Source organism: Mixophyes fleayi, chromosome 3 (genome assembly GCF_038048845.1).
Source record: "Mixophyes fleayi isolate aMixFle1 chromosome 3, aMixFle1.hap1, whole genome shotgun sequence".
Taxonomy (NCBI): domain Eukaryota; kingdom Metazoa; phylum Chordata; class Amphibia; order Anura; family Limnodynastidae; genus Mixophyes; species Mixophyes fleayi.
This window is the reverse complement of record NC_134404.1, coordinates 226,644,086-226,665,651: the sequence shown is the minus strand read 5'-3', so window position 1 is coordinate 226,665,651 and position 21,566 is coordinate 226,644,086. Positions and strand designations below refer to the sequence as shown.

The window sequence follows — 21,566 nt, the reverse complement described above, 5'->3', positions numbered from 1 at the left end:
CAATATCTTAAAAACCCTGAACTTTTATGATTCGCACCAATAAATGTACCTGGACTGCGTAGAGGAGTGGGTCACCACAATATATTAAAAACCCTGAACTTTTATGAATTGCACCAATAAATGTACCTGGACTGCGTAGAGGAGTGGGTCACCACAATATATATTAAAAACCCTGAACTTTTATGATTCGCACCAATAATTGTACCTGGACTGCGTAGAGGAGTGGGTCACCACAATATATTAAAAACCCTGAACTTTTATGATTCGCACCAATAATTGTACCTGGACTGCGTAGAGGAGTGGGTCACCACAATATCTTAAAAACCCTGAACTTTTATGATTCGCACCAATAAATGTACCTGGACTGCGTAGAGGAGTGGGTCACCACAATATATTAAAAACCCTGAACTTTTATGATTCGCACCAATAAATGTACCTGGACTGCGTAGAGGAGTGGGTCACCACAATATATTAAAAACCCTGAACTTTTATGATTCGCACCAATAATTGTACCTGGACTGCGTAGAGGAGTGGGTCACCACAATATATTAAAAACCCTGAACTTTTATGATTCGCACCAATAATTGTACCTGGACTGCGTAGAGGAGTGGGTCACCACAATATATTAAAAACCCTGAACTTTTATGATTCGCACCAATAATTGTACCTGGACTGCGTAGAGGAGTGGGTCACCACAATATATTAAAAACCCTGAACTTTTATGATTCGCACCAATAAATGTACCTGGACTGCGTAGAGGAGTGGGTCACCACAATATATTAAAAACCCTGAACTTTTATGATTCGCACCAATTAATGTACCTGGACTGCGTAGAGGAGTGGGTCACCACAATATATATTAAAAACCCTGAACTTTTATGATTCGCACCAATAAATGTACCTGGACTGCGTAGAGGAGTGGGCACTGGGCACCACAATAAAATATATAAAAAACCTTCAACAGATCTGCATTACACTACACATACGGCTGCTCCTCCATCCTCTCCATCATATACATGTTGGAGTTTTAGCATGTGACAACCTCTTGTTTTTGATAATGTCAGTGCATTTTGAATATTTTTCAATTTGCCCCACACCACTGAATGTACTTTATCTATGATACGCAATACGCATCTATCTATCTTGACTGCGTAGTGTGGTGGCCCCGGTACACAATTTGGTACCGAGGCCACAATATAATTAAAAAACCCTCCACGTGTCAGAATTCCACCAAACAAGTATCTGGACTGCATAGTGGGGTGGCCCCGGTACCCAATTTGATACCGGGGCCACAATACCTCCTCCAAACATGGTACAGACAATTCGTCATTGAGATCCCAGACAGACAGGGTCAAAGTGTTATTGTTTGACTTTGTAAACCCAAAAAACTGTCCCTGTTGCACATAGTCGTGCAATGAAGACTGACTTTTTCATTTAAAGGCACGATCTTTCAAGTGTAGTGTTTGTAAGTCTAAGTCATATTATACTTTTGGTAAAATTGGTTTATTTTGTTCCTCTTTATGGTAATTAGTAATAGAATTAAAGTATGAAATAGAATTAAAGTATGAAATAGAATTAAAGTATGAAATAGAATTAAAGTATGAAATAGAATTAAAGTATGAAATAGAGTGGTATAGAGTTGTAGTGTGGTATAGATAGAGTGGTCCACACAATATAATAATAAAACCCTCAACTGGTCTGAATTTCACCAAACAAGTATCTGGACTGCGTAGTGTGGTGGCCCCGGTACACAATTTGGTACCGAGGCCACAATATAATTAAAAAATTGGGCATCAACTGTCACCGTTGTTTAATATCTGATACACCTAAATATGGACTGCACAGTAGAGTGGCCCCGGTAGTAAATTTGGTGCCGGGGCCACAATACCTCCTCCAACTTCCAAGTGTAGTGTTTATAAAGACAGACAGCGTCGAAGTGTTATTAGTTGACTTTCTTAACCCTAAAATTGTCCCTGTTGCAAATATTCGTGCAATGGACAGTTACTTTTTTATTGAAAGACTCAAGCTTTCAAGTGTAGTGTTTATAAAATATAAACAACAATACAGTAGTTTTAGAGCACGTCAATACCTCTTGTTTTAAATTATGACACGGCATTTTACTTTTGGTTTAATTTCTTGTATTTTTTTAAATTTGGTTTTACTTTTTGAACATGGCAAACGACTGTTGATTGGTCATATAATGCAAAAAAAAAAGGTCCAAGATGGAATTGTCCTTGGGCCCTCACACCCACCCTTATGTTGTTTAAATAGGACATGCACACTTTAACAAACCAATCATTTCAGCGACAGGGCCTACCAAACAACTTTGGCTGAAATGATTGGTTTGTTTGGGCCCCCACACCAAAAAAGCTATTCATCTCTCCCTGTACAGACTAAACAGGCTCTACTGAGGCAAGATGTCGTCCTCATCCTCAACCTCTGATTCCTCTCCCCCTACAGTGTGTACTTCCTCCTCATCACACATTATCAATTCGTCCCCGCTGGACTCCACAACCACAGGTCCCTCTGTAGTATCTGGAGGGCAGTGCTGTACTTCATTGAGGAATTGATTATTCATTTTTATAAACATCATTTTTTCAACGTTATGAGGAAGCAACCTCCTTCGCCGCTCACTGACCAGGTTCCCCGCTGCACTAAAAACTCTTTCCGAGTACACACTGGAGGGGGGACAACTCAGGTAAAATAGAGCCAGTTTGTACAGGGGCTTCCAAACTGCCTTTTTTTCCTGCCAGTAACAATATGGACTGTCTGACATGTCTACTTGGATGGTGTCAGCAAAGTAATCATCCACAATTTTTTCTATTGTGACAGCATCCAATGCAGCGAGAGTAGACATGTCTGCAATGGTTGGCAGGTCCTTCAGTCCGGACCAGATGTTATCAGCATCCCCGCCAGTGCCTCTTTTGGGAAAACTGAGCTTTTTCCTCGCAGCCATAGATGTGGAAGAAAATGAGGGTGGAGCTGTTGGCAAGTCACGGTCCTCTTCAGAGGACAATCTCCTGACCAGCAGGTCTTTGCACCGCTGTAGACTTGTGTCCGCCGGAAACAGAGACACAACATACGCTTTAAACCGAGGATTGAGCACGGTGGCCAGAATGTATTCCTCTGACTTTAAAAGAGTGACCACCCTCGGATCCTGGCAAAGCGTACGAAGGGCTACATCCACAAGAGCTACATGCTTGGTGTAATCGCAATGGCTTACCAGCTCCTCCCTCACTTTCTCCAGCTGCTTCTGCAACAGCCTGATCAGGGGAATGACCTGACTCAAGCTGGCAGTGTCGGAACTGACTTCTCGTGTGGCAAGTTCAAATGGCTGCAGAACCTTGCACAACACGGAAATCAGTCTCCACTGCGCTTGACTGAGGCGCATCCCCACTCCTTTGCCTATGTCGTAGGTGGCTGTGTAGGCCTGAATGGCCTTTTGCTGCTCCTCCATCCTCTGCAGCATATAGAGGGTGGAGTTCCAGCGCGTCACAACCTCTTGTTTGAGGTGATGGCAGGGCAGGTTCATGCTTTTTTGATGTGCCTCTAGTCTGCGGTAGGCACTGGCTGAATGCCGAAAGTGTCCAGCAATTTTGCGCGCCACCGCAAGCATCTCCTGCACACCCCTGTCACTCTTGAGGTAATGCTGCACCACCAAATTAATGGTGTGGGCAAAACATGGGACGTGCTGGAAATTGCCCATATTTAATGCCCGCACAATGTTACTGGCATTGTCTGACACCACAAATCCCCATGAGAGTCTAAGTGGGGTAAGCCACTGGGAGATAATTTCCCTCATTTTCTCTAATATGTTGTCAGCGTTGTGCCTCTTATTAAAGCCTGTAATGCACAATGTTGCCTGCCTTTGCATGAGCAGCCATTTTGTAGATGCTGCTACTGATGCAGCTGTTGCTGTTGCTGCGGAAGGGGATGCATCTACCCAGTGGGCTGTCACAGTCATATAGTCCTTCGTTTGCCCAGAACCACTTGTCCACATGTCCGTGGTTAAGTGGACAGTGGGTACAACCGCATTTTTAAGAGCACTGAGGACACTTGATCGTACTTCTCTGTACATTTTTGGTATCGCCTGCCTAGTGAAGTGGAATCTCGAGGGGATTTGGTACCGGGGACACAATACCTCCATCAACCCTCTAAATCCCACTCCACTGATGGCGGACACCGGGCGCACGTCTAAGACCAACATTGCAGTTACAGCCGCAGTTATACGCTTTGCAATAGGGTGACTACTATCGTATTTTGTGGTCATGGCAAACGACTGTTGGACGGTCAATTGTTTTGTGAAAGACTTAGCGGTCTTACGACTTCCCCTCTGGGAAGATGACCGACTAACAGCAGCAACAGCAGCAGTGGCAGTAGTAGGCGTACCGCTGCAGGATTCCTCGGATGAATCCCGTATTGAGGAGGACTCAGTCTGGCTGCTGACTTGGGCTGCAGGACTGAATCTGATGGAGATTGTGGAGGAAGTTGACGAGGAGGGTGTTGCTGGTGTGTATCCAACTGGACCACGGGATTTAGGTGTCCCTGTACCGATGAGGGTCCTAGCCCCAGTTCCTGAACTAACCACTGAACTATGAAGGTTATTCAGGTGACGTATAAGGGAGGATGTTCCTAGGTGGGCAAGATCCTTACCCCTGCTTATTTGAGCTTTACATAAGCTACATATGGCCATACATTGGTTGTCTGGATTTGGATAAAAATAACTCCAGACCGAAGAGGTGCATTTTTTGGTCTTCTGACCAGGCATGACGATGGGCTTTTTCATCCCATGGACATCAGCTTTTTCCCCCCCTGGTGCCTCATTTACAATAACCACATCACCATCCTCATCATCAAGTTCCTCCACAGCGCCAGCTACATCATCAATAGCCTCCTCCCGAGCCACCTCTTCCCGTACAGTGATGGGAAGGTCAGGCTTGACAACCACCAACACCCTTGGACTCGCCTTGGGGATTTGTGATAATTTCTCTTTAGAAGGCAGAGTTGTTTGCTGTTTTGTTGCTGACAGCATAACTCTCTTCAATTTTTTGTAGGGGGGGGGAGGAGGAGGAGGGCTAAGATCCGTGGGTGAAGCTGAACCACTAGTCATGAACACGGGCCAGGGCCTAAGCCGTTCCTTGCCACTCCGTGTAGTAAATGGCATATTGGCAACTTTACGTTTCTCCTCAGATGATTTAAAGTTTCTCTTTTTGCTACTTTTTCTTAACTTGGGCTTTTTGGATTTTACATGCCCGGTACTACGAGATTGGGCATCGGGCTTGGAAGACGACGTTGATGGCATTTCATCGTCTATGTCATGACTAGTGGCAGCAGCTTCAGCATTAGGAGGAAGTGGGTCTTGATCTTTCCCTACTTTATCCTCCAAATTTTTGGTCTCCATTATATGTAGCACAAGATACTGCAGAATGTGTGAACTTGGTAATATTGCAGTACCAATGGACTTATACTGCTGGATTGGTTTTGCAAATTTGGTTATAATTATTATATTTTTTTTTTTTTTTTAAATTTTTTATTTTTTTTTTACTTTTTTTTAATTTTTAAAAAACTTGGGAATAGTGGGGAAAAAACTATGCCCTTAGAAGCACAGAGCACAGGACACAGCACCACTGGACTGAACAGGACACAGCACAGGACCCAGCAGCACCACTGACCTCAGAAGGACAGAGCACAGCACACAGCACCACTGGACTGATGCTGCACAGCACAGCACAGCACAGCACAGCACTAAACAGCACTAAACAGCACAGAACTAAACAGCACAGAACTAAACAGCACAGAACTAAACAGCACAGAGGACCACCTAACACACCCTCCCTCTACCCTGATCAATGCCCGAGTGAAGATGGCGGCGACTAGCGGGGAATTTATAGGATCCGAGTATCGCGAGATCCGACAACGGGATTATGAGTCAGAGCCTCAGTTTCACTTTTGAATTTGGCGCCAATACCCGGATCTGTCTCGGATCCGACTCGGATCCGCAACGTTCGGGTGGGCTCGGATTTCATAAATCCGAGTGCGCTCATCCCTACTTAATATTAGAAACATCCACCTAAGATGATAAGAATTTTAGTTCATTTGTTGAAAATCCATACATGCACAAATGTCTGTATGTCAGAATACAGGGGTGACTTATAACGTGAGTTTTCACAGCCGTAACAAGACTGCAGTCCAATAGCAGAGACTCTTGATTATAACCTCGTAATCGAGGTAATCCACAGCATTTATGAGTAGCAATTTAATGTACAATCAGTATAATCATGTTAGTTATCTGTAGCTCAGGGTGGAAATAGGTAGATGATGGATACACAGTTCCCAGGTCTAAGATCGTCTAAACTTTACAGCCACTTTTACTGATCCAGGGATGAGTAAAAGCTGATCCAGAAAGTTAATTATGTGCAATCTCTTCCTACTAAACCTGACACGTTTCTCCAGCTGCCAGAATGCAGAATATTTTTCCAGGGCTTAATTTTTCTTTTGGTTTATTGATTCAATTAGCAGGATTAGGCGTTCATCACAAAAAATCAGCAGATATAGTCTTATGGTATGTTTCTATAGATCTGTGTGACTGATTTCTTTTTCTTTTTACTAATTTTATATAAGTTTATATTATCAGTGAATCAAATGTCTTATTACTAGCTCAAACAATAATGGTTTAATTCAATTTCTTCTTTGTGACCATTTTGTCTATAGCATTTGTTTAAAAGATTAATTGTAAAATACTATTTTGTCCTGACTTTCAAAAAGGTTTTTCATGTAACTTAATTCATCAGCTGCAAAACACTGAAATTCATAACAACTGGATATATCCAAGACAATAGGCAGCTCTCTGAGCTATCACCTGAAGCCCCCACTTCCCTCCTGCTTTATTGTATTATTTATTTGTTACAGCTTATAACACTTGTTTAAAATGTCTGCTGATATGTTATTACATATGGATGTCTCTCTATTTGATTAAATGTATTCTTTTAACTTATCACTGAGATTTAGGGTAATGTGCAGCCCTTTGAAAGTTTAGGTTTTGAATCCTACTTCTGTCCTTTGATGACACTTAATATTTGACTCTGGAGCTGCCAAATTTGTTCAGATCTGTTTTGTTGACTTCACCTATTTACCTTTCCACCCTGGCTACTCCCCCATGTGGAGATTCCTCCTCTGTCACAGTCCTTGGGTCTTGGGTTTTCAACGATGAACTGGTGGCACTGGAAGACTTATTCTGCCTATTGCAGTCCTTTATTTTTGTATGACTTTGGGGATACCCCAGTACCCAGTGCAGTGTGCGAAGCTGATATACTTTACATACTATGGGAGTATGTGACATGAATGTTGTCTATTGATTACAGCACATTTGTGCTATTTACACAAGATTAACAATAGGTAACATATTGCAAAATCTGTAGAAGTAGAAAATGCATGAATTGATGAGCATAAACAGCAGCAAATGTGTTTTTATTTTTAGTGGAAACTCCTTACTCCGTTAATGCAGGTCCTTAAGTGAGACTGAAAAATGTTTAAAGAGTTTTCATTTAATACTTTTATACTGCTTCTCAGTGAGAACAGATTGGATCTCATGAAATATATACAAATTCCTGACATTGATAGACTTTTATATGGTCTTATATATTTCTTATGTAATGCTTTGTATATGCCAACATAACATACAGTGCTTTTACTATAGATGGTGATGTTCCATTAAATATGGGAACTTCAAATGGTCACACGGTGCCAATCAGTGAGGACCCATCAAAAGAACAGAAACCCATAGCTCGAAACGGAGCAATAACATCAAAAACAACTCTTGTAGAAGACAAAACAGAAGACAAGAAAGGTAAGAAAACTGTTATTTGTCAATGTAAGAACAAATGAACCAATTTAGTGAATATACTATTATATTTGACCACACTATGATGTTGCACTTTTTCTGTATGTCTCTGAAAATGAGTACTCTGTAGACACTTGTATAAACATTCTGCATTTAAGATGGATTTCTAATGCAAGTTTAGCACATGTAAACATATATAGAAATCACTGTATCAAATGAGGCCATACATATTTTCATTATTCTATGCGTTTAACTTGCGTTTTGCAGCAGTACGTTTCTTCCACCTTGGTTCATTTCAGTGCATCTGATGCAGTGAGATGCAGTGAAGAAGCATTTGCATGTTTGTTTCCACGTGTGTTGATGATGATGATGATGATGTGTGTTGGCTTGTATAAGTGAACTTCTTGTTTTATTACAGATATGTTTAACAAACTCAGATTGAATACTTTTGTAAACTCATATGAAATGCATATTGAACACATAAAAAATGCAGTGTAGTTTACACGCATTTTTTATTGCGTTTTAACGTGCTATAAATATAAATGTATTTTAAATGCCAGTGTGTACGTTGTCTTAAGTGTTCAACTTATTCTCTTTGTATATATTAATCTATTTAATATACTGTAATTATTCTTAGTAATTTTTTTTATAGTTTTTTTTTACATGGACATTATTTTTAGAAAATAATTTTCTTCTCCTTAGTGATCTTGCCCCTCCTTATGAACAAAATTGCTTATAGAGGACATAGAGGGGTTTATTGGGAGTTGGTCGAAGTGAGAAAGTCAACGATCCAATAAGTGTAATTGAGTTAGGCTAGGTACACACTGAAGAATTTTCAGACTGTTAGCGACTTTTTACATGTCGTGAGCAATGATTGTAATTTAGTACTCACTGTCGTGGATCGGTCGGAAACTTATACACACTACACAGTGGAAATGAGATTGGAACGAAAATATTTAATGGTACGACCAACCAAATATGGCGACAATCGTCCATTTTGTCAGACTTTCGACCATCGTGTCACTACACACACTGACCCGACTTTTGAACGAGCAGTCGTATGTCGGCTGGTTGGGCCGATTATTGGACAAAAACCCTGTAGTGTGTACCTAGCTTAAGACTGAAAGTCCAATCAGTCTGGCGATTCATGCATACACACTGACACGATTTACCTTCAGATCTGTATTCTTCATGTGGTCATTCATTCTTGTCACATTGTCACACTGATTAAAACCACCTTGTTATAGCTATCCACATGTCCTAACAAATTTTGTTAACTTCTGTGACTCTGAAACTAAACATTCTGTCTCAGAACGAACAAATTAATTATTCCTTCTACAGCACTCTCTACATTTATTCACCGGGACATTCATTGCTAGCATCAGCTGAAAGGGACATGACTGTAAACTATATGGAGATCATGAGTATATACATACTTCATGATTGGTTGGAAAATATTAAACAGTACGACCAATCACATGAGCCGACAATCGACAATTTGGAATGACTTTTGACCATCGTGTCACTATACACACTAACCCGAATTCCGACTGATCGTACGTCAGCTGATTTGCCCGATTATTGGATGAAAACGCTCCAGTGTGTACCTAGCCTTAGACACTAACTAGACATCATAAACTGGTAATATTGGGCAATACCTGAAAAAGAAATATTATACATTATGCAAATATTGTAATAAAATAATTTCTCCTTTTCTTTTTTTTTTCTTTCTTTTTTTTAATTTTGCATCAAGTTTATTATTGGTAATTGCAAAGAATGCGAAAGGAGGGTACAATATGCCTAACAAAAACAACCCCAAAATCATATAAGTAAAAAAGCTACAAAGTAATCACATAGGGGCTTATGTAAGCCCTGGCACCCATCCCACATGGAATCGGTGCCCCCATCCCCTCTACTTCTTAACTTGGCAGGCAGGGGGTGAGGTTGGCGTCTTCATCTTCTCAGACTGGGAGTGTGGCGTGATCTTATCATATCGGGCATAGTATATGCATAGGTCACCCTAACATGCACTGCATAGTATCCGTCAAACACTATCAACAGTGCTGATTGCAGAAAAGCCCACAGGACATATGAAACAATTATAAAAAAAAATGTGAGTTCATGACATTAGGGGCAGCAAATATGAGCCATACAGAACTTGGTCCGGGGGGGCCCTGAGAGACGGGGGCCTGGGGCACATGCAACCGGTGCCCCCCTCCCCTTAAGCCGGCTCTGGTGGAGGTAGAAGGATGAGATGAAGAAGAGAATAGAGCTGGATTATGATGTGGATTGAAGAGGGGTGAGCTAGGTATAAAATGGGTGGGGGCTATGTGTATAGTCTACTATTTATTATTGGCTATTGTATGAAAATATTTTAATATTTGCATGGCTCCTATATCTTTAGGCTGGTTCCTATAATTCAGATAGGTTTGTCAAGCTCTGGCATATAGGATTATTCAACATAACATCTAATAACCTCTTCCCATTTAGAAAAATATATTTTAGGTTTCCTAATGACACTTGCCTAATACTCATGGAACAGCACATCTCCTGGATGTTAGCTGTAAGCAATTATTACTACTCATTTTACAGTGTTTCTGGTTTCCAACAATTTTGACATCTAATGTGCTATCAATTATACTGTATAGCTGGGTACACACTACATGTTATCGTGCCAATCACACAATTAACGACGGCTAGGTCCAATATTGCATTAGTGTGTACGCTTCTTCGATCCTGTTTTATTGTACCAAAACACATCGAATCTTTTGATTTGATTTTATAAACTGACTAAAAATCACTATCAACAATGGGATGATGTCGGGCAAATGTGGAAGTGTGTACCACTCACGACCAGCAGTGTAGACAGATCTCTATAGAGTTTGCAGAGCTACGATCTTTTCAGCAGATGGTTATGACAGATGAAGAGCATAGATCTGATGGTAAATTGTGAAGGTGTGTACACATAAATCTGCATGCTCATTGGCACTTTCAGTTGTCATTTATGTAACGATTTTACATACATCTGCAGTAATTGTCTATAGTGTGTACCCAGCTTATGACATACTATGCTGTCTCTATATCTTACTTGCCAACTCTCTCGGTATGTCCAGGAGACTCCCGAGTTCTGGGTAGGTCTCCCAGACGCCCGGGAGAGTAGGGCATCCTCCCGCATCCGCCCACTTCACTAGGAAGGAATTAGAGCCGCAATGACACGATTCTCAGGGAATCGCGTCAGTTTGGCCATGCCCCACCAATGTAAAATGAAGCGTAATTACATAATGGGGCGGGGTCAAAATGATGCGATCTGTCAAGCCCCGGCCCCTCTGCCCATACCATCTTCGGGAACTTCCAGAGTGGCACCTCAGAAAGTAGGCAAGTATGCTTTATATAGCATATTTCTCTAAATTGTAAACATCAAGGGAGTTGGGTGGGAGCTGGAATGAAAAAAAACAACCTCTTTCAAATACTGTAGTTAGACCAGCTTGGGCCTTGTGAAGAACAGAATCTGCAGTAGTAGTGGTCAGCACTGGATTGCACATTTTACATAGTTTTCTATATGAAATGTACTTTATACATCCAAATTAACATAATTTTACATGCACATGATTTGTAGCCACATTAATTTGGGTTTTATAGATTAATTGTAATCAAGTAGCGGTATTGAGCTAGGTGATTTGGAACTGTAAACTTTCTTTGGGAAGTTGATCTCTTTACTAATTTAACTTGACAGAGTCACATTGGGTCTCACACACACAAACTCACACAGAAACAAAAATCAGAGAATTCAGAAAGTTGAGTTAGCAAAATATTTTACTGAGCTTCAGCTTTGCTATGTTAGACAAAGTGCAGGCTCCTCTTCTGTCTCTCTGGAAAGCTGTATAGTCCATTATCTGACTTTCAAGTAAGCGAGGGTTATGATGACAGTCCAAGCACAGTATTATTCCAAGTTGAGGCTTAATCAGAGACTTTCCACCCTGCCTTTTATCTACTCACAATATTTCCAGGTCCGCGTCGGTTAAATTCTATTATACATTATGAGTTTTTACTCCCCATTGTCATTTGCAAATAAGTGTACTCTACTAGCATCCATTAATGAAGCTTTGATATTTTGTAGTTTATGCATTAAAGCAGTTACAGGAACCTTTATTAACCCATGCTATAACAGAAACACTAAAATCAACCTCTAGCCTTATACTTTTCATAAATAAACACATTCTAACAACAGAGTTACTCATATCTGTCCTTATTTTACATGTGTGTTTTTTTTCTCAAAATTTTCCACGGCTGAATTGTTTCTTTGTGTCTTAATACGTCATGTGCTATTCATCATAATAATAATTGTGTTAAAAGATAAATATATATAGTGGCCATAGAAGATCATCATACCCTGTCAAATTCATTATCCTTTGTCACATTACACCATGTAAATGTAAATTAATTGTCTAGCTGTATTTACACATTATAAAACACAACATCAAAGTGATAACATTTACAAAAATTCTTAATAAGTAATCTAATTTAATTACTAAAATACCTGGTTTGGATGACTTGATCAGGTACAACCAATAACCTGATCACACAATAGGCTAATTGGCCACCACCTGACATCAATTGTAGTGTAGTAGTATTGACTTCTTCAGAATAAAACAGGCTGTTCCACTACTAGTAGTGCATGGTAAGGCAAAGAATTCACCATGGTTGGAAAGGCACCTTCAAAACGGCTCTGGGATAAAGTTTTGGAAATACACAAGTTAAGAGAAGGATACAAAAAGATTTAAAAGGCTTTTACTCTCTCCGAGTACTTTTCAAAGCATTATTAAGGATTGGAAAGTGTATGGCACCATCAACACCTTGCCTAGACTGGGCTGTCTATCCTAACTGTATGACAGAGCCACTAGGATTTTGATCATGGAAGCTACCAAGAGGCCAATGGCAACTTTGAAGGACTTACAAGTCTTTATGGCTGAGATTGGTCAGTCTGTGCATGTGACAGCTATCTCACAAGCTTTACACAAAGCTGCGCTGTATGGCAGGGTGGCAAGAAATAAACCTCTTATGAAAAGTCCCACACTCAGTCTCGTTTGTGCTTTGCAAAAAATTAAAACAATGCCGTGGCTTAAGGATAGGAAACTGAATGTCCTTTAGTAACCTAGTCAGAGTCCTGACCTAAATCCAAGAGAAAATTTGATGGATGGGCTTAAAGAGAGCAGTCAATCACCGCTTACTATGAAATTTGAATAAACTTGGAACAATTCTGCAAGAAAGAATAGGCACATATTCCCCAATCTAGGTGCACAAAGCTGGTAGAGACCTATCCAAACAGATGGCTGAAACTACAGTAAAAGATGGCTCTACAAGGTATTAAATCAGGGAACTGATCACTTTTCCAACCGTATTGTTTTAGTTTTTAATTGTTGATTAATTTTCAGAACCATTTCCTAGTTTTTTCATTGTTGTAAAGTGAAATGTGTAAGTAAAGCTGGAAAAAGTTTGATAGAACATATTTAAATTTCATGGTGTAATGTGACAAAGGTGATTATTTTGAAGGGTATGCTGATTTTCTATAGGCACTTTATGGGTGCAGATTTTATCTTTAAGTGCTTCTTTTTTGTGGGTAAAACAATTTATTCTGCAGTTACTTATACTGACTTATTTGTGCAGCCACCAATTTTCTAAATGTATGAAACTCTTTTTAGTAGGCCTCTCTATCAACTTTTCTTCTTTATAGAGAGGGGTCGTGTCTGCCCAGAATTGCCACCACCTTCTGTTCCACCTCCACCTCCACCCAAAACAAAAACAAAAAATCTCCCTCCTAAAAATGTAGTTGCTGCTGGTGCTCATAGGAAAGGTGATGCATCTGCAAAACAGACTGTGGGTGGTGCAAGTAAGCAGCCACCAGCCACTCTTCCCAAGCCAACAAACCGGCCAACTTCCCGCAGCACTGGTAAGTGTGGGAGAGTTGCTGGTTATAGTGCATGTTTGTGATGTGCATCCCTAGGCATGCCCTTCCCATTACTTTCTTTCAGTCTTCTGTAATGTTTTACCTTTACACTTAATGATGATTCTGTCATTGTGAATCTTTTTCTTCTCAAATAGAGGTCACTGAAAAGACCACAGGAGTGACTCAGTCCAAACCAAAAAGAGCAGCCACACCTTCAAAAAGTTCGAGTGCTTCTGCTGGACCAAGCCATAAGAAAGATGAGCCCTCCAACAAAAAAACTGCCAAAAGCATTTCTAAACAGCTATCTGCTCCAACACTCAAAACAACAAACCAAGGTGGCACACAAGATAATAGTGAGTATATAACAGTTATTGTTCAGTGTAGTTACAGTGATAGCATAATGCTCCCTGAGAGTCAGTAATCCACAGGAGGAAGTGGTTCATCTTCCCATTAAACAAGGGTTCTGTGGATTCAATTTGTGTCTTTATGACTCTACTACCATAGCTATTGTGCACTACCAAACCAATTATCATTTACTAATATTCATTTACTTATATGTGATGTTCTTCTTCAGTGTGGTTTGGGTTAAACATTTGCCGCTGCCCTACATATGCAGTGCTGACCACAGGACGCCATGCCTGCTGAATGCAGAGATGTATTGTAGTAATGGCGGCTGACCCAAGGGAGAGGTCACTTCTGATGTGCAGCTAGTCATGGATTGTAGAAATCCCTCTCCCACAATTTATGTGAACAGCAAAGTAGTAAATAAATTATTACGAGTTGCAGAAGGTCATGTTGATTCCCAGAGATAAACTGCCTTGACTGATGTGTTTGCATGATGAACTCTAAGCAACCACTTCTTTTTCCAATCTGTGAGTCGATAAATTGGACAGATCTGGGGCCTGATTCATTAAGGATCTTAAATGAAGAGGTATTTTATTTCAGTCTCCTGGACAAAACCATGTTACAATGCAAGAGGTGCAAACTAGTTTTCTGTTTTGCATATAAGTTAAATGCTGACTGTTTTTTCATGTAGCACACAAATATCAACTTTAAATGTCAGTGTACAAATAAGCTATCAAGTATTTGTGTGCTACATGAAAAAACAGTCAGTATTTAACTTATGTGCAAAACAGAATACTAGTTTGCACCCCTTGCAATGTAACATGGTTTTGTCCAGGAGACTGAAATAAGATACCTCTTCATTTAAGATCGTTAATGAATCGGGCCCCTGGTCATTAGAATATTAGGCAGATTGACCATATTACATGGGGATCTACTAGTGCAGAAGAAAGTACACATAAGGTCAGTGGCTGACTGGATTTTTTACCAGTTCTAATTCAGATGTTGTTCATGATTACTGGTCATTTTGGGCACAGAGTTATTTTGAGTCAGGTTAGCCTGAAACAACCAGAGTGGTCCCTAATGTCAGCATAGCATGACAATACAATTATGGTGAAATAAATAAACCCACAATCTGTAGTGCCTAATAATATTGACCCTTCTTTAGACGCCTGAAAATATTTTTTTAACACCTTAGATTGTTACTTACTACTCATACTGTGCAGAATTGCTAGCCTAATGTTTTTGTACTTGAATTATAAAAAGAAGTACACACACACACACACACACAGGCACTAGGTGATCATGACTGTTACATAACACTGATGCTGCCAGGTTGTGGCCTGCATAAGTAGTTCCATACAACCCCTGTATTAACCATATTGTGAGTCATAGGCACATTGTAAGACTGGGGCTCCCAAGCTCTCTGTTTTCAGATGCCAGGCCCAGCTTTTACCACAGTAAGAGAATGCTCATGTTCCCTTTTTCAGATTATTGATGGATTAACAGTGTAATTGAAATAGCGTCATTAAGTGATTTAATTGCATTTGACATCTAAAATGAATCATACGGCGGTAGATCGGAACTGTGTCAAAGCTGTGACCTGCTCCTCTGTTTAACACTAAGGCAATGTAGTTATTATTTATTTACTATTGATTTGTTTATTGTTAGGTAGTGCCTGGGTACACGTGTTCATATAGAGCAAACAGCAAAGGATATAGTAGCATTTAACATCAGGGGAGGAGGACTGGGAAATTTTAGCCCCGCAAGACTGGACTCGGCAGTCTATTAGGAACATTTTAAATAAAAAAAAAAATGCAGGTGACCCATCCCAAGGTAGCCCACTATGGGATTGGCCTAGGGGGCAGATGCCTCCCTGACCAACAGCCCAGCCTGCTCCTGTTTAACATAAAGGTTAAACTGATCTATTCCAGTTCTAGTCCAGATGTCCCAAGAATTTGTCTATAAGTCTGTTATGGAGGGCATTTCACAGTGTGTTTCCCTATCGCAACAAAACTGAGGCCTAATAATGATTTTGAGGGAAGCTCCTTGGCTTTCCAGTTTAGGCAATCAATTCTATAACTGCTAATAAAAGATGGCCTATTGTAGATCTAGTTGACTTGAGGGGTACATGATGGAGCTGACTCTGGTTGCACATTTAGTTGGGTTAATTTGGACAGCATTTGGAAGACTGCTGTCCACAATTGGGGTAACTAAGTGGCAAGTCTGCCTATGAGCCTCTTTCTATCCAGCAATTAGTGGAAGAGTCATAGTAAAATTTGAAGTAGCAAAGATGGTGTGCGTTAGCTTCTTGTCTGTCATTTATGAAGGGATTCAAAAGGGTAGGCACATTTTGAAAAGGACCACATTTGAGTTAATATGTTAGGCCAGACAAATGTCCTAATTTTACTCTATTTATTCTTGTTTCCACATCCGGATAAAGTGAGTGTTTGAGAGGGTTAATTTAAGATTGGTGCTAGACTAAAATTATGCCCCTTTTGGGGGTTTTGGTTAGTAGCTTCAACTGGCTCCTCTTGTGCCTGGTCTGTTTACCCTCCCTTAGGATGTAAGCTCCCCTCCTGTCTCCATACCTGTTCTTCCGCTCTGTCTTTACTGCATATGACTAGCCGGAGTTTCTGAAGTATTGGTACTTTTTGTTCATTGTTCTGTATGGTTTCACCCTGTATAGTCTACTGTTAGTACTGTGTGCGGCGCTGCGGATACCTTGTGGCGCCTAACAAATAAATTATAATAATAATAATTATAATAGCTTACAGTTGACACAATGGAGGGTCTCGCTTAAAGCAATACTTCAGGTGAAGGTATTTAAAAAGAATCTAGATTAGGTTTGTCATAACGTGTGTAAGTCCAAGAAGGAGGAGAGACACCTTCCTGGATGTCTTTCAGGGCTTGTCCCTTTTGTAACAATTTTGAAAGAGATATGTTGGGTACTAACTGAAATTAATTTATATCACTTAACAATGTTAATGGTATGGGGTAACTGCAGAATTTTCACCTTCACCTCTCACCACAATATTCATAATCTCTGTATGTGTGTAATCTACAAAGCACACATTTAGTGCATATATAGCAAATATTGTATATATTCTTTCAGCTCTGAAAAGTCTACATATGTCACTGGCTTGCTAAGAGTTAGTACAGTGGTTCTGCAGTGCTAGAAATGACAGTGCAACAACTTTTCTCCATATTGTAAACAGCATTTTTGATCTTGAGGGAGGATTTCGGGCACCTGTAATCTACCCCTGTGCTTACCTTTGCAGATAAGTATTCATAATTAATTCTGAGCAGATACATATTTACTTTTCTATTTTAGCTGTTACATTACATGGCAAGAAAACGGCTGCCACCAAATCTTCATCCTCTAATCTGACGTCATCTTCTTCACGGCCTAAAATTTCAAAAGAACAGATATCAAGCAAAACAGGGACAACAAGCACTTCACGAGCCAAAAAATTACCCAGCAAAACCAATTCTGGATCAGTGGATGGTGCTCATCAATCAATGTTGTCACACCCAACTAATTCTACAGGCCAAAAGAAAGTAGACAGGACAGAGCAGGCAACACACCACTTGGACTCTGAGACAAAAGTGCATTCTGTCCCCGAACAGCAGCACAAACCAGAGTCCACTTCTCCTGCTTTAAACCACCAGGTGAAGCCTACATGCAGCATTGCAGGACCAACACAGGAGGAGAACCAGTCTGATCGCACCAATGATGTTTGTGAAGTTACACAGTTACCAGACAACTATGACAACAGCACAACTAGCTCACAGGATGGAGAAATGACATGTATAAATGAAGAAAATTTGCATAGGTAAAGCATTGAAGTAAATTATTTTCATTTATGTAATGGGATCATGCAGAATTACACAATATTTTGTAGACACCATAAATGTTTTCAGAACAGCAGAACAAAATTATGACTTGAGAAAGGTGCATAAATGCTTATTCAAGATTGTTAGTTTATCATCCTCCTGTTTTCACTTGCCTGATATCACAAGGACAGCATGTGTGTAGTATATGAAGAGCTACTGGCAACATATTTTCATTCATTACTTAAATAAGAAAAATAACCTGCTAGAAGCATTCTTCTACTGTCATTTTCTAAGGTAATACTTTGCTATAAAGTATATAGTTAAGTGTGTTGTTCACAAATGAAAGTTCAGAATGGACATATTTATGGCATTTACGTTTTGCACCATAAAAGTAAATTCATTTAAATAACACATTAAAAATAATGATTTTTAAACAACAAGCAGTCATTTCCCAACATTATTGTCATATACACTTTCAAATATTTATTAATAATGGAACTGAACTAAGGCTTCACCGAATAGACATTGTCCTCGATGAAGTGAAGAGGCTTATTTATGTTTTTCTTGTAATAAATTGATAGAATACTGATCTGGTATTCAGGAACTTTGTAAATGAGGACAGGTGGACACACTTGTCAAACATGCACTCTGATGTATTCAGTGTACAGAGGATAAACAGAGCACTTTATATTAACACATCCAAATAAAAGAAAAATAAGGAGCATGACAAAGGATCAGGAAGAAGAAAACACACTGTCAGAGGTATCACATTAAACTAAAATGACAAAGCAACAGTTTTCCCTCCTTACAGTGATTAGTCATGTGTAACTATTAACCCTTCAGGTGCTGTGGAACAATCACTGTCTGTTGTAACTCTAACAAACGCGCTGACGTTGTCAATATAGATATGAACAGTAGTGTAGTGGTGATGGTTATCTGGTAACAGTGTCTTTTTCAGCCTTCAATTTGCAGAAGTGATTTTACTTTCTTTGCCTTTTCCATTCCAGAACAGTTTATTATTTCTTGGATTTGGCTTTCTTATTCCTAGTAGGAAATATCAATCTCTCTCAATTTTATTTTTCCAAGATAATTTGTGATACTTTTCAGGTCCTTGAAGAGAACACTGATCATACCCATATAATCACATAATCCACATAAATGAAGACCTATATCTGTTGTAGATCTATTGCTTTCTTGCTTACTATCTAGTTTTGTGCTGGAGAATCTTGGACACAAGAGGACTTGCTTCACCACCTCATTCCAGGCTCTGGCTACTTGCTTAGAGCCATGAATCACTTTTTAAAGTCTTCCCTCTGGGTCTATCTAGAAATTCATTTTTTTTAACATCTAGGGGTTGTACTTGCATTCCTTTGTTGGTTGTGATGTATACGTTTTCTCATTGTTGCATGCTTTACCACTGGAACAAATGATTCATCTTAGTCTTGACCAAATGTTTGCAAGTTTCCTTTGGTAATTAGTGTATATCTCAACTTTTACATTTTTTTTTATTTGATTTTAAATATCCATTTAGATCCCACTGCTTTGCAACCTTGGAGTAATTAAGTCAATCTCTGGTTTCATTTTTATACAAACAATCCATTTCCTCTTGTGCTGCAATTTCCTATTTCTTGGATTCCTACTTTGCAGCTTTCTGACCTCTTCCCATGAGTTAGGCTCCAATATTTATTGTCAAATGATTGACTCTACAGCATTACACTTGTGCTGAGATGCAGCTTCAACGTTTCTGCATAGCAATTTTTGTTATACATCTTGCATTAGAGTCTGTAAGTTTTGCTTCCTTTTTTTTTTTTTGGTGAAACACTATTTTATTGAGTTTGTAGCTTGTGGGGTACAGAAAAGAAAAAAAAGCAAAGGGTAGTGGGACAAAGATACGGGGAGCAGATACATGAAAAAGATTAAATTCTAAAGGTGGAGATCAATATTTAGTCTAAACAGACAATAAGATGAAACACTGTGGTGGAAATTGTAGTGTTTCATAAGGCACTAACAAGCGCTGCAGTGTTATTAGTCATTAGGAAGCAACAACATGGAGATATAGGGATGAGGAAGGATGAAAGACATGGGGATGTTAGTATAGGAGGGGGGGAAATAGAAAGGGAGATGTGATAAGAAAGAGTTCTCAAATCTAGTCAAGTCGAGTTTCTTAATCAAAATATTCAGTTCAGGAGTGCCAAGTAGATAAAAATTGATTGGGACATTCATGAAGTTGGCTGGTAATATGTTCAAGTTTATGGATATGCCAGATATTTTTGATTAGGGATGTATTAAAGGGGGTATCTTCCAGTTCTGAGATATTAAGCATCTAGCAGCAGTAATGATGTGTGATGGGAGTTTCCAGATCAAGTTATGGATTCCAGGAGGCCGGCGAGGGAGGACAAAAAAGGAGAGATGTAAGGGGAAGGAGAGGCGTGTGATTCTAAAAATAAGGTCAGACACATCTTGCCAATAGGGCTCAATTTTCGGCCATGTCCACCAAACGTGGCACAAGGTTCTTCGTTGGCCACAGTTCCGCCAGCGCAGATCCGACGTATCGGGATATATTATTTTGAGTCTAGAAGGGAACAGATACCATTGAAAGAGAAGTTTATAGGAATTCTCCTTAATTTGAGTACAGATGGAAGATGAAGACTGGGGTGCATGAGGGGGTTGCCCACATTCTATAGACAAAAAACAGGGATACTCTGCACTCTCCAAACATGTAATTAATGCTGTATAGCATAGCATTTGATCATGTAAGGACTGACCAGAATGGGAAGACTTTGGCGTGAGTTGGTCAGCTTAACCTATATTACAATATGTGAAACAAACATATATATATATAGATATATATATATATATATATATATATATATATATATATATATATATATATATATATATATATATATATATATATAAATGCTTAGTGGCGTCTGTCTGTCTGTGTGTGGAAAAAAAAAAACCAAGTTGCAGCGCCACCTGCTGGGCAGAGTTATACACTGCCCTACTAAATTCTTAGTGTGTGTGGGAAAAAAAATTCAAAAAGGGCTGAAATTTAGTAGGGCTCAAACTCATTTTCGTGAGGTAATTTTACCTCATGAACACACATGTGTAGAGGCGTGCGTTAGTGTGTGTGTGTGTGTGTGTGTGTGTGTGTGTGTGGAAAAAACTATTTTCTCAGAAAGGGCTCATCCAATTGACCTGAAATTTGGTATACTGACATCATTTGACAAAAAAATTAGAATAGTCAAGTCAGTTAACTTCCATCATCCTCCCTTCCCCCCGTGGGAGGGGTAGTAAAGGCTAAATTTACGAGTTGAGGGGTCAAACTCATTTTCGTGAGGTAATTTTCCCTCATGAACACACATTAAAAAGGCCGCTTGCGTTGGGAACTAACGCTCTTCCCCTGAGGAGGCCTGGGCTAGGTCCAAATGCATGACAAGAACCTTTTTAAGACCTTAAGTAGCTTGATTTGACTAGAATGCATGAGTATCATGCACGGGTTAACTTGTATGTATGTATGTATGTATGTATGTGTATGTGTGTGTGTATATATATATATATATATATATATATATATATATGGTACACACTGGCTACTGTC

General features: G+C 39.6%; 1 protein-coding gene across 5 annotated transcripts in view; it reads left to right on the top strand.

Annotated features, from left to right (window-relative positions):
• Positions 1-21,566, top strand: part of PHACTR2 (phosphatase and actin regulator 2) — a 241,551-nt gene that overhangs the window by 194,583 nt on the left and 25,402 nt on the right. For 4 of the 5 annotated variants that reach the window (XM_075203220.1, XM_075203223.1, XM_075203224.1 and 1 more), the window contains exons 4-7: positions 7,696-7,845; positions 13,571-13,786; positions 13,939-14,136; positions 17,460-17,961. In XM_075203220.1, the coding sequence (XP_075059321.1) occupies positions 7,696-7,845; positions 13,571-13,786; positions 13,939-14,136; positions 17,460-17,961 (1,066 nt within the window). The remainder of the gene's footprint in view (positions 1-7,695; positions 7,846-13,570; positions 13,787-13,938; positions 14,137-17,459; positions 17,962-21,566) is intronic. The other variant, XM_075203222.1, reaches the window with a different exon arrangement.